The sequence below is a fragment of the Plasmopara halstedii genome (assembly GCF_900000015.1).
Source record: "Plasmopara halstedii genome assembly, contig: Scaffold_289, whole genome shotgun sequence".
Lineage (NCBI taxonomy): Eukaryota > Oomycota > Peronosporomycetes > Peronosporales > Peronosporaceae > Plasmopara > Plasmopara halstedii.
Genome location: NW_020187210.1, coordinates 1,151 through 14,724, shown reverse-complemented (window position 1 = coordinate 14,724; position 13,574 = coordinate 1,151). Strand labels below are relative to the sequence as shown.

Genomic DNA, 13,574 nt, shown 5'->3' with positions numbered 1-13,574 from the left:
AAAACAAATAAATACAGTTTACATTTTAAACAGAAGAGTTTATTAGCCTTGGGTTAAGGCTCTAACTACTCGTGGAGGTAGCGGATTGCGATCCGCTACTCTCTTACTGGTTCTTGTGAAGAACGTAAGGTCGGTGACCTATATCACGCTTCCTCTAAGTGCAAAGCTACGGCAGCCCCGCTGCATACGGTATAATCGTGTACGTACAGACTACACTATGGTGTAAAGCTCAGAAGCTGCTGCTGATAAGGATGATGGGACACCGCAAAGAATAGGCCCGTGGTAATGCATAAAATCTAATATTTGGACATAGCAAGCCAATTATATTTAGTAATAGTATAGGTTAGACTACAAATATAATATGTACACGTTTAACATTGAAAGGAACTCTCGGTTCCGTGCCTAATCCTCGGTGCATTTGTTAAGGCGGTCCAATTCCAGCGAAGATTCTCTTGTGCAAGGAACATGACAGTTTTGTAGCACGAAGTGTTTTGCATTCACTTACATGTTCATTTTTCGCCGGATCATATACCTTGGACCAAATTACTACAGTTATCAAAAAAACTGGTTTGATCTTTGTGTGTAATTTTTGATAGGAAATGGCAGAAATATTGTGGGACACAAACATCGATTATCCATATGATTAATCCATGAAAGTGATTTTCCGATCTAACAACTTTCCGGGATGGCAGCAGCAGCTCCGTCCTTGACTATGGCGAAATTGGCAGAAGACGAGCACCACACCATGAATGATCTTTCAGGCGTTAGACATAAGACGAAAAAGTTGCTGGCAGGTGCGATCTCGGGAATGATATCAGCGTTGGCATTTCAACCCTTGGATGTGCTTCGGACGCATCAACAGGGCGCCTTTACGGCGCACGCGGAGTCTACAAAAACGCTGGCAGGAAAACCTTATATTTCACCACCCGAAACTATAACATCGTCAATACCATCCAGTAATTCCATAGCGAGGCTTCGGTATATGTGGCGGGGCACGTCACCCACTCTCGTTCGCGTGGCTGGCGGCGCCGGGCTCTACTTTGCTACGCTGGATTACTGCCTTAATATGTTTCCTCCGACTGCAGTCAACACATTTTTGGCCGGAGCCTTTGCGCGTACGTTTGCAGGCGGTTTAATGTCACCATTCACTATTATCAAGGCGCGGATGGAATTCTTGCCGCCTCGTACCTTCAACGGCAACCTGCATTTAGTGCGCAATGTGCTGCACCACGAAGGTTTTCGTGGACTGTATCGCGGCATGATACCCACTCTGATTCGTGACGTACCATTTTCTGGACTGTATGTTCTTATTTACACTCGTCTGCGGGATTTGTGGACAGAGAAATTTTCTCATCTACCAGTGTATGGCGTGCACTTTAGTAGTGGCGTGGTAGCGGGCGTACTTGCTACATCCATTGTGCATCCGGCTGACGTGGTCAAGACACGCATGCAACTGGCCATTATGGTCAATACAGGTGAAGGAATAGCTGCTTCTGCGTTAAACTCACTTACAATGCGACAGACGGTATCCAAGATCTATCGTCACGAGGGCTTACGCGGCTTTGCTAAGGGCATCATACCGCGTGTTGTCAAGCGAACGCTGTCTACTGCAGTCACATGGACAATCTACGAGCAGCTGTCTCTTAGGTAATAATCTAAGCCGCACTTCGTAAAACAACTATAGAAGTTATTGTAATATTTTTACCGAAACAATTCTACATTCGTGTTTAGCTCATCGGCCTTTACCGCGTTATGATAGGTGTAAAGGCGGCGAAAGGTTCAACTCCGCGACTAGCGTGCGGTCCATTGCCACTATGATTGCGGCTTGGCAAGCTTGAAACAGTGTGACTTGAATTTCCATTTAGGCCACTACTTCCATTATCATGACTATTGGTATCATCATTATCAAGCGTGGGTAAAGTGCTTCCGTTGATTTTATAGCCGTAACTCCCATTGTGTCGGTGCAAGCCATTCATCAAAGCAGGAGCTGCAACGTACTCATACAGTTGCGAAGATTGATCATCAACCAACTCCCTGTCGTACTTGAAATGACTTACTGGCGATGGATGGGCATACTCATGCGGACCACAGTCCTTCTGCATGCATTGCTTTTGGGCAAGTTCCATCTCAGCCTCGAGATCAACAGCTGCAACCCCTTCTGACATTCCTTCCGAGCTGACTTCAAGCAGCGAAGCGGATTGTGGGTTGAATTTTAAAGGGATCGATCCTAAAGAGCCATCAAAGCGGTTTTTTCGGATATCAAGCTTGGATTTCCCGTGATTGCGTTGTAAAATAAGCACGTTATCTGCTTCCTGTGTAGCTTTAGCTGTACCGAAAACGGAAGATAGCGTTAGGTCATGATCTTCTTCCTCTTTTCGTGGATGAATCACAAGCGTAAGATGCACATTTTTAGCAGAAGCGAATTTTCGAAACTTGTCCAAAGCTGCATCCTGACGCTCAAATTTGTCATACCCACGACCTTGCCCCGCCATCATAAATTGCACATTGTCCAACAAAATATGCTGCACATCGTGAGCGTACACAGCATACTCCATGGCGTCCAGAACTTCATCCACATCAGTACTTCCAAAAAATCGCAAAAAATGCATTGGCAGAGCCTCAAACCGATCAGCCGTCGCCTCAAAAGCTTGCACATCACCTGACAAGTTGCGCTGAGCAAGCTGCGTAAGCATTTTGTGCATCAACCGTGTATTTTTTATTTCAAACGAACCCCACAGCGTGCTCACACCCTGTCCACACAGGTCCAACGATAGTTGACTCAATAGTGTGGTTTTACCACAACCGGTCGGACCCGTCAGAACTGTCACTTCACCCATGCGGTGGCCCTTCATCAGCCGATTTAGTGATGGGAAAGCGCGCGACTGCACGCCACAAGCTTTCAGTGGGTTTACAATTTCCTCATACACGTCGCGGCGGAGTTCTTGAAACGAGGTGATCTGACTGTGTGGTATCCGCTCAGCAGCATTTATGATTGCTGAAAGGTCTAAACCAGCTCGCAGAGCATCATTTGCATCTTTCAAATAAGCTGATGATGCATTCACAGGCATACGAACAATGTAGCAACGAGCCATGCCAAGCTTTGCCGCAAACTTTTCTACATTTGCTTGGCCTGAAGCGTCATTGTCCATCCATAAGTAGATGCGCTCAAATCGCTCTAACAAAGGTAACACACTCGGTGGAAGGGACTGACAGCCATTAGGAAGAGATACTGCAGCCATTCCTGTTGCTTGGTGCACAGCCAGCGCGTCAAATTCCCCTTCAGTAAGTACCAGCTCATGCGCAGCAGTAGGAACAGTATTCCAGCCAAAAAGTCCCCAGCTACCGCCCTTTGGTACAAGTTGCTGTTTGGCCTTATCATCCACAGCACGTAGCTTTAGTCGAAACACCTCATACAAGTTTTTGTCCTCTACTGCCGATTTTCTTTCGTCATGGCATACAACGCCCATAGCGTCCAAGTCCCTCTGTTGGGCCATCCACGGAAATGAGATACACTGCGCAGTAACGCGTTCACCGCTATCGTGGTCCCAAAATGGCTGTTCAATTGCCCCAACGCAGTACGTTTGCAACACTCCTTTCGTAAGACCGCGAATGTCGGTCAGATACTTTAATACAGGCTCAAACTCAGGATCATCCACCAGGTTCTTTTGAATAGCCATTGCTTTTTCGTTGTCCAAAGCCTGAATAACCTTCACATCGGCGGATGTTTCGGCGTTGTTGCCCCCATGAAGCACACCAGTCGAGGAAGCAATTTCTACGCTCCCACGCAACTTGCGCTTGAAATCGAACCAGCTTCCAGCAGCGCCACAACGGTGGCACTTATACACACCTTGCGCCTTGTGCACGTACATCTTAAACAGATTGCCAAATTTATTGTGAGTGGCGTGGCAGAAGGGGCAATCCCGCACGACGAAGTGTGAGTCTGTCTCGCGCATTACCAAATTCTTGCGCTTTAAGAAATCGGCCACATCTCTTGGTTCTCGCATTTGATAGTGACGTGATACAAATGCCTCAGTCGCCAGATGACGATCATTATTGATCGATGGTAAAACCACGCGCAAGCGCCGTATCACACGACGAGTCGCCGTTAGGCTACTGAAGGTCCGCATGTCTTAGTCGAGTCGATTTGTGTGTCATAAGCCAGCGATGATTGGTCGTAGCTGATCGAAAGCGATTTGTCGATTGGCTGGTGGAAACTCGTTGTGTTGGTCGCATTTTTGTCACTGTGCGAAATATGAGTGGGCTGTCTGTCGTTCCATACCCAGCACCGAGTCTAAAGCCGTCTAAGAAGCGAAAGAAGCGATTGGGCCTAAGCGCTAGTGTTACCAATGAAAGCCAATCTGTAGGAAACGGCTGGGCAAATGTCGACATTGAGAATATGCAGATTGAAGGGTTTCAAGATGGCTGCGCTTTTGAGCTAGAAGAACTCACAGATTATCGCGTAGAGACGACTGAGGATGGTGGTAAAGTTCTGGTTGGTGGTTATAAGAGTCAAAAAGCTGGCCTTAAGAAAAAGCGCAAGAAATTGAAAGTCAAGAGTCAACAGTCGGAAACGAAAGCAGCGGCTGATATTAACGGAGAGGAATTGCCGCCCGAAAAGACATTAAAACAACACGAGAATCAAAACAGCGATATTAAAGAGTATTCAATAGATAAATTGAAGACAAGACGTGCAAAAATGAAAAACGACGAAGTAAAGGTCAATACCATTGTGTTTAAGGACGTAAACTTGCCCAAGTGGAACAAGTACAAGCTGCACCCTTCGCTACTGCAGTCGCTACAGAGAATTGGCTTTTCCACTCCAACACGCATCCAGGAACGCACGTTGCTACCAGCTTTGATTGACAACCGCGATGTGGTAGGTGCGGCACCAACAGGATCGGGTAAGACACTAGCGTTTGGACTCCCGATTCTGAGTCAGCTTCTGCAAGAGCGCGAGCAACCAGGATACACGAAGGACTGCAAGGCATTGATTTTGACTCCGACACGTGAACTTGCAATCCAGATCCAGCAGCATCTGGAGCAAATGGTGCATAATCAAGCTATAGGCGTTGTCACGTTGGTGGGTGGTATGGCCATTCAGAAGCAGAAACGAGTTCTGTCGTACAGACCAGAGATTGTGATCGGGACGCCTGGTCGTCTTTGGGACATTATCAGCACCGAGCATGAACACATGAAGAATTTGGCGACTTCGCTGCGCTTTTTGGTTGTAGATGAGGCTGATCGAATGCTGCTGCCTGGCTCGTATCCGGAACTAGAGAAGATTTTCGGTATATTACGCCAATCTAAAAAGTCTTCAAATTCTCAACTATCGAATTTTTCTTACAATGAAAAATATTCGGAAACTAAAGAAAATGAGAATGGAGATAGCGAAGAAGATGGTGATAGTGGAGATATTGACATGTCAAACTTTGCGAAAGGCACGAAAGTCGTAATGCTTAATGATGTGCTCAAGATGCAAAGTAAACAGCCAGGCGATGGCGAAAACTCTGCCGAAAAAAATGGGGGGAAATGTGCAAAGATAAAGAATAAATCAGTAGTAGCCCAGCGTCTTGTGCGCCAGACATTTCTCTTTTCGGCCACGCTGACAATCCCGGAAGGAGGCCGCTTTCAAAAGAACAAGGCCAAAAAGTGCCATAACACTTTAACTGTTCTGGAACGAGTCATGAAGCGCGTAGGGCTTCGTGGTAAACCAGCCATTGTCGACCTCAGTATCGCTGAGTCTGAATTGAATATTCCTGATGCAACGTCAATTGATTCAAGAGATGCTCAGCGTACGCTTAAGAAACAGCAGGGAAATGTGCCATTGTCACTACCTGCTGGGCTTGAGCTTTGTCAGCATGAAGTGTCTGAGTCCACCCGTGATAGTTTCTTGTACTATTTTCTGTCCCAATATCCTGGTCGCACCATTATTTTTCTGAATGCCATTCATCAGGTTCGAAAGTTGTCTGGATTACTGACTTTGTTGAATCTCCCCGTCTTTGCTCTGCATGCCGAAATGCAGCAGCGGCAACGTTTGAAGAAATTAGATGGCTTTCGCTCTCACACGAAAGGTATATTAGTTGCGACTGATGTTGCAGCACGTGGTCTTGATATTCCAAGCGTGGAGTACGTTGTTCACTATCACATTGCGCGATCTACTGAGGTATTCGTACATCGTAGCGGCCGAACTGCCCGTGCGAACATGGACGGTCTAAGTATTTCGCTTGTATCGCCCACCGATGCCAAATCTCACAGTCAGATCTGCAAGATGCTCCAGCGGCCCACGGGACTTTCCGAATTCCCGTTTGACCACCGTTATATGGAGGCAATCGATGTCCGCATGCGTCTTGCTAAGAGTATCAACGAGCAGGAGGATGCTGCTGGTAAACTTAAGTCAGAAGCCACTTGGTTTGAGCAAATGGCTGCTGCTGCTGATTTAGACATGGATGAAGACTTGCTGTTTGAACTGAAGGCCAAACAACGAAACCAGGATGACAAGAAAAAGAAGTCAGCCAACCAATCGGTACAGTCGCTGCGTGCACAGCTCAACCGTCTCCTTGCTGTGCCTCTTCGACCTGTAGGATATGCTCGAAAGTTTCGGCAGCTACACAAAGAAATAGGGTCGAAGCTTACAGGAGACGGCGAGTACCGTGCTCGCGATGCAAATGAGGACCTAGCATCCAAGAACAAGAAGGTGTACAAACAGTTTCGTCGAAGGAATGAGGGGAGAGACATCGATTGATTATGTAAATTATTACACCGGTAATTAAATCGATTGCTTCAAAATTACGTACACCCATAATAAGTACGACAACTTTTCTTTCTGATTCGGTTGGTTAAATTGCGATGGAGAGTCGATTGTCGACACGCCGCGAAGGTGTGGCCCTCGGGGCAAACTTACCCCGAGTCAGTGGTATCGCAGAGGATAATGACAACGAAGACGAAAAGATTTACTACGGCTTCGGTGTCTTCATGGGACTCCCGCTTGCCGAACTTAAGGCTATAAAAGAAAAATTTGTGGAACAGCAAGCGCTCACCGGCGAACCTCCACAGCGCACCCTACCACATCCTGCCGTGACGGATGGACTAACACATCATATTGAGGACGATGAAGGTGTACGCGAAAACCAGGACAGTTTACGTATGGTGCCGACCCATACCCAGCAACAACAACCGCAACACCCGTCGCATGTGAATGGCTACGAAACTCCGCGTAGCGACAGCCAGTCACGGGAATACGGAAATGAACGTGATCGCTACAGTCAAGGACAGCTAAATGTTGAAAGGGATGAGGGAGGCGATAACAGTGACACTTCGGACGAGTTTGGCCAAAAATCGCACTCACTTAACTTCATTCTGCACTGATGAGAGATAAGGGCTGTGGTAGCAGAGGTAACGTGGAAAAGAATAAGTATATGTATTATATTGAGAGATTTTGTGTTGGTAGAACGTCAGCAGCATAATGACACAGAAACTACATCTGTAAGATAGTTAAACATAGTATTTTTGTTCTCACAAAAATATAATATATCAGCACTTACGAACACCGAAAAGTTAAAAGGTAAATAGTATAGTGAAAGCAAGAACTAGATAGATGGATTTTGTGTCCATGAGAAAAGCACACAGTCAATAAATTTTTGCCAAATTACCACATTAGCCTCGCCTATTCTCTTCACTACTTATCCGACCGTATCCATCGAAAACCTCTATATAATGACTCCTCATCGAAGTGCAACTAAAGATCTCGAACCTTATATACATACAGATATTTATTTTCGCAGCCGAATAAAAAAGCATATCTTGGGCTTACATCTTATTCGAACGAACACTGCGTTCCCGATGGTGTGTCATCATAACATCGCCACGGGCATTGATGAATCAGAAAGGTAAGTTTTCAAGCATCATGTGTCGACAACATTCTTCGCCAAATATATAGACATCAGTGCTTCAAGCCAAAAATACTCGGCTCATACAAAAGCTCAAATTGCATAAACTCAGATTCTTCAACATATTAATGACGATCAATCCATTCAAAATTTTATTTCATGGTGATTGCGCTTTCTTTTGGCTCGATGACGACATTTTTACTTTGCATCTCCTCAGATAGATGACTGGTGTGAAAGCTTAAAATTATGAAGACCCAACAATGGATCAGTGAAATATAGCAGAGCATCCCAAAGCGAGCAAATGGAGCCTGGAGATACACTCGACCAAGGAACAACAGCCAACGGTCGAGCACGTCTAGCGCCCGTACCACGCGGTGACTTCGCTGCACCAAAGGAGCCAAATGTGAAATCATGTAAACGATCCGATTCGGTCGCGATCGCAGGGTGCTGCTTCCAGACTTTCTTACAAACGATGCCATTTCCATGTCGTCCATGCCCATTTGAGCAAGTCTTTCTTCGGCTCGCTGTGCCCGCTTCATCACATCTTGAAGACGTAAATCCATCGTCGTCACGCGACTGTGCATCAAGTCAATTGTCTCTTGTTTCTTGATTAACCGATTAGTAAGTTGCTGAATTCTTGACTCCCCACCGCCCGCCGCAATGGTGCTGTGATGAGCGGTCAATTCATCTACCCGCCCCCTTAGCATCTTGTTCTCAGAATATGCTGCATCTAATTTTTGCATACTGCTTTCCTGAGCAGTCTGGACGACTTGCTTGAGGCGAAGTATTTCTTCAGTCAGAGCAGCAATTTCTTGTTTTTGCGACTCATTCTTTCTTGACTCATCTTGCAAAGACTTTTTTGTCAGTGTCAATGTCTGCTGCACTCGTCGGAAGTCATCAGTCATCGACGCTACATTAGAGCCTGCACCAACATGAGAAAAGCTAACGTTGGCTTTCGTACTAAAATCTGGAGCGACAGTCTCTCTTGTCTTCGCCAGCTCGCGTTCGAGATTTGCAACATTGTTCACAAGCTCCGTATTCATGCTCTCCAGCTGCACTTGGCGAGCGAACATAATGTTTTTGGACTCCGCATATTCACGTTTAAGGTTCGTCATAGCTGTGAGCGTTTCTTGTAACTCGGAGCGGAGAGACTCAACTAGGTGCTCTGATTCATTACTCGCCGATGCAGCTGATGTCCACAACGTGTCCTTTGACTCCACCGCCTTTGCCAACTCGACCTTTAGTAGAGCAATCTCATCGGTGTATTGAACATTGACTTCTGTGAGGGCTGCGACGTCAGCCTTCATTGCGCGTATTTGTTTATCTTTTATTTCTAGTGCTTGAATAAATTGTGCCTCCTCCAATTTCTTGTCCTGCTGAATGATAGACATCTGTTTGTACCATCATAATTAAGTAAGGCACTTTTGATATTGACACAAAGAGATAATATAATACTCAGTCCACACGCACTTCGTGCTGCACCTGAGCAATCTTTACTTCGCATTCCTTCTCCAATGCCAACAATTCTTCCTCACAGCTTTTCATGCTCTTCTGTGTATTGCTCAACTGTTTTTCCTTCGCCCGTAGCTCATTTTTCGCTCGTACTAGGTCTTTCTGCAGTCCAGCGTAATCGTTTCCCGCCAAGACCAATTGTGCGCTGCTACTATCTAGAGAGCCCTCTCCTCTTCCAGACGACACATTCTCCAACTGCGTAGAAATAACACTCACTAAACCCGCCAGCTTCTTTCCAGAATTTACAAGAGGTATCCTATTCGTCGAATTGTCAGCCATATTGGAATGGCTAGAGCCAGAAATTGAGGAGCCATCCTGTTGCTGTTTTCGTTCAGTCCAAAGAATAGTTAGAAGTCGACTTCAGCCAAAAAAATTGATCTTGTAGTGTCCTACTATCGATATTGGAATCTTCTCCACTGTACTATCATCCCGCAATTTGTTTTTAACGTTGGAGAACGAATTTTCATCGGATGTCCGGCTCACCAGCAGCTCAACCTTGTGCTCCTTCTCGTCGCCACCTGTCGCAAATTATCAAGGCGGATAAAACGATGCAATGGAATACTATACAAAAAAGTTTGATGTAGGCGCACCGGCTAGGGTTAAAGCGGCTTGCTGATCTACAGACTCGAGAAGCGAGCCCGCAAGCTCCAGCGAGGAGCTAACCCAGTTCATTTTTACGATATCAATTAAAATGTGATAAATTGAAGAAAAGTTTGATATTTGCGTTTTTCTTTTCTACTTATATGTACAGTTATGTTTAAGATTTATTTGCAATGTAAGGTTTAGGTTTTGCTGCGTTCGAAAAACATTGAAAGCCTCTGAAGTGAATACTTATCTTTTTTGGGCGGTGGTAAACAAAATTCAAAATGTGTATTTTGTGTGTATTAGTCACGAAAATCCTTTTTAAGTGTGTGACGCAAAGGGTTAACCTAAAAAAGTGCTTACAAAAATCTATTACTACTCTCTCATTTCTTGCAGCGAGTGCAGATGGTATCGATCTCACCACAGTCGCGATCGTCGTATCTGGCATCGAGGCTTGTTTCGTGCATTTATGACTCTATAGGATTCGGTTTAGTATTTGACCATTTGTTAATTACTTTTTACGGGCTGAATCATCGCGCATCCAGGAAGCGACTTCAGGTCTTCAATCAACCATAAACGAAATTTACACCATACTCAAATTCCGGATAAATCGTTCATCTATCTGCAGCCCAGCAAGGTTAGTCGAGACTTATGGATGCTTCATGATTAGCGGTGGACACCAACTTGAGGTTTCACGATATATTTTGCTTTTCAGTGTGACTTCGTCGGCATGTTCACGGTTCCTTCCATTCGGACCACAAATCCTTGTTTCTGATTTGACGTCCCATGAAGACGCGCGGGTAATTCTTGCAACGGCTAAAGAAACTGAGCACTTCCAGACCGCCTTTTTTAAGTATTCGATGCTTCCAAACGTTTGGGCCGTCGGTGGCGCCTATGATGCAGAATATGTTTTACAATAGTTGAACACAGATTTTTTTTGCCGAACGGGGTCATATCGATGGCAGCTTTCAGAATTTGGCAATGTCCATTCCAAGCTATCTAATGTCTACGAAATGTTCGGATCTTGTGTGATCGTAGATTCGGTTCTCTCTCGACTAGAATACCATTCCTCATCAAGATTGGCCACTCACATATAGTGCCGAAGACATATTTAAGGTCAGCAGGCTAAATTAGCACGACAAGCCGCATGGTGGGGAATGCGAGATTTTCAAGGTTCTTTTCCTTGAATCAAAGACCGAATTACATGCGGAGAGAACGGTGAAAGAAAAATCATTGTGCAAATAAAAGTATTGTTCCTTACTATCCACTCAAGGTATGTAGTACACAATTCATTCAGTAACTTTTATGCCGCGCATGAGCATAAAGCAGACCATCTATTTGAAAATGACTTTCTATAAACATATTCTGCAACTAGATTTTATATTTAGAGCTGTAATCACCGTCTTCTTTTCGACTTCCAAGCGCTCTTCTTCAAATGATTTTCTTTCGTCTTCTCGTTTAATTTACTAATCATTATGGTTTTCCTTGTGCCTAATTTTTAGTCTTCTCGTCGTTGTCGTTCCGTTGCGCGCTTTTCTTGTAGCAGCAAAGTTTGCCTATCCATAATTTGAAAAAGCGGATCTTCATTGGCAGACGCCTTCACACACATACGAAAATGTGGGCTTGGGTTCATTTGTCGACCCACTCGACTAAAGCAGCCACAAGCGGCTCGTCTTCCAGTCCAGGAAAATCTATGATCGCTGGAGCGACATCCTCATTGCTATTATCGCTTGCCTCATCGAAAAGTCTGAGTTTCCGGTCTTCACATTTACTCACGTCCGCTCGATCCGTCATCTTATACCAAATGTGTTTTGCCCGTTTTACATCTGGATGCAAAAGAAGACCTCCCGTTGGCATCATAGTTAAAAACTTACGCTTTAAGCTTTCGACTGTTCGTACAAGAGCAGGATATCTTCATCATGCTCACAAAGGACAGCGTATCATTCCGTACCACATAGACAAAGACAATCATCGATCAGATAAAGAAGCGATTTCACATATTGTATTGTGAAGACACTTCCTCAGTCAACCATGCCCAATGACACCAATTCTACACGCCTCCTTTTAGTAGACCACTGGGCATTTGCCCAAGGCGTGACAGGGACAAGTTGTCGAACGATAAGACAAACAATTGAAACCTCTAAATAATTACAACTACACAGCTGTGTGATTTGAATCTTTGCAAACGCTAATATTGTATTTGCACATCTGGATGTCTAGCCATTTTGTAATGCATATGGATATAAAAGAATAGTATATAGCCTATGCTATTATTGATGCTTCAGACTTTCTACAGACCTGTTCGTTTCGATGCTTCGAATCGAAAGGGGACTGCGTTTGCGGACGGAATAGACAAATGCAAAATATTTGTGAGTGGGCGTACGAACCAAGTTGATGACGAATTGTAAATATTTACTCACTTCAATAGATATCTATCTCGTGCGACAGAATGCCCATGTGTTGAGCACGAGACGGTTTGCAACTTAAAATTGAATTTTTTTCAGGTTAACTGATACTTTCAAATTCATTGTAACGGCGTTCAGACCTTATTATGGAAAACGTACAACTCACACTCCTGTCATTAATGCACTTCGATCTTAAAGACATGCTCATGAATACATATTATGGTACATTATTTTTATAACTACTGGTACGGACGAGTCTGCAAGCATCACGTTATGTAATACATAGTTTTGCATGCAGCTTGCTTTTCCCTTTTGCGCATATACGTTATTCTTCATTAATATATGTTTAGTCACCAGTACGTAGCACTAACTAAGCTGTTGGTCATTCCCCTTACAAGGTAGCCACTCAAGGGAGTATCGAGCGCCTCGAATAGTATTCGGTTCTCGCTGTCTTCATCATTAGGCGCTACACGCGCTGAATGGCAAACTCGTTGGTTCTACAATGCATCAAGTCTCGCATACAAATAGCGACACAAAGGTGCACTTGAATCTTTCCATAAAACAACATCTCCGAGCTTAAGCTGGTTTGCTCTTCAATTTCAGGACCAAGCAACTCATTTAGCATGACACATACGCTATACGTATTTCCTCATCGATACGCAAGGTCACCATTATGGCATATGACGGTTCATATTATGGGCAACGCAATAGAGCATTCGCCACAAATTTAAGCTGCCCCAAATTACACTTAGCTTAACGGTATTGGTAAGATAGATTTGTCATATAGCCATCCTTGTGAGGTATGAGGTGACGACGTCGCTGCGCGCATCGACGCAGTCTGTTACGATGTGATTTGCTTAAGGTAGAGCAGGTGTTCCTTAGCCTGCAAGTTTTTACTTGTAGCAATTATATTCTTGAAATGAACTAGATTCTTTTATCTACTGCTTTTAATTAGTGAAACACCATCGCGATGAAACCAAAATGGTGTTGGCATGCGCTTGAAGTAGACCACATTCTATGGTAAAGACCGTATCGCTTCAAGCGACATAACATGGCTGACAGAAATTTGTGAAGGTTGCTTTCAGACAATTAATATATTATTCTTGAGTCAAAAATTAACAGTAGCGCAGGCCAGTCCACGATAGCCCTGATTTTCCCATGAATAGTGATTTCCATTGAATCATACCAG

The 13,574-nt window shown here is 44.5% G+C and overlaps 5 protein-coding genes across 5 annotated transcripts; 3 read left to right on the top strand and 2 right to left on the bottom strand.

Moving 5' to 3' along the window:
• Positions 1–685: 685 nt before the first annotated feature.
• PHALS_05285 (mitochondrial carrier family) lies at positions 686–1,756 on the top strand (the record flags this gene model as incomplete). The annotated part of the gene is made up of 2 exons (XM_024722836.1): positions 686–1,647; positions 1,732–1,756. The coding sequence occupies 2 exons, from the start codon at positions 686–688 to the stop codon at positions 1,754–1,756; spliced, it is 987 nt and encodes a 328-aa protein (XP_024573873.1).
• A 219-nt stretch (positions 1,757–1,975) lies between these two features.
• On the bottom strand, positions 1,976–4,127 carry PHALS_05284 (mitochondrial helicase twinkle; the record flags this gene model as incomplete). Its single annotated transcript, XM_024722835.1, has 2 exons — positions 1,976–1,987; positions 2,058–4,127. 2 exons carry the CDS (start codon positions 4,125–4,127, stop codon positions 1,976–1,978), a joined length of 2,082 nt encoding a protein of 693 aa, XP_024573872.1.
• Positions 4,128–4,252: 125 nt separating this feature from the next.
• PHALS_05283 (dead deah box rna) lies at positions 4,253–6,742 on the top strand (the record flags this gene model as incomplete). Its single annotated transcript, XM_024722834.1, has 1 exon — positions 4,253–6,742. One exon carries the CDS (start codon positions 4,253–4,255, stop codon positions 6,740–6,742), a length of 2,490 nt encoding a protein of 829 aa, XP_024573871.1.
• Positions 6,743–6,846: 104 nt separating this feature from the next.
• PHALS_05282 (uncharacterized protein) lies at positions 6,847–7,365 on the top strand (the record flags this gene model as incomplete). Its single annotated transcript, XM_024722833.1, has 1 exon — positions 6,847–7,365. One exon carries the CDS (start codon positions 6,847–6,849, stop codon positions 7,363–7,365), a length of 519 nt encoding a protein of 172 aa, XP_024573870.1.
• Positions 7,366–8,099: 734 nt separating this feature from the next.
• On the bottom strand, positions 8,100–10,070 carry PHALS_05281 (uncharacterized protein; the record flags this gene model as incomplete). Its single annotated transcript, XM_024722832.1, has 5 exons — positions 8,100–8,264; positions 8,354–9,277; positions 9,357–9,719; positions 9,792–9,916; positions 9,989–10,070. The coding sequence occupies 5 exons, from the start codon at positions 10,068–10,070 to the stop codon at positions 8,100–8,102; spliced, it is 1,659 nt and encodes a 552-aa protein (XP_024573869.1).
• Positions 10,071–13,574: the final 3,504 nt, after the last annotated feature.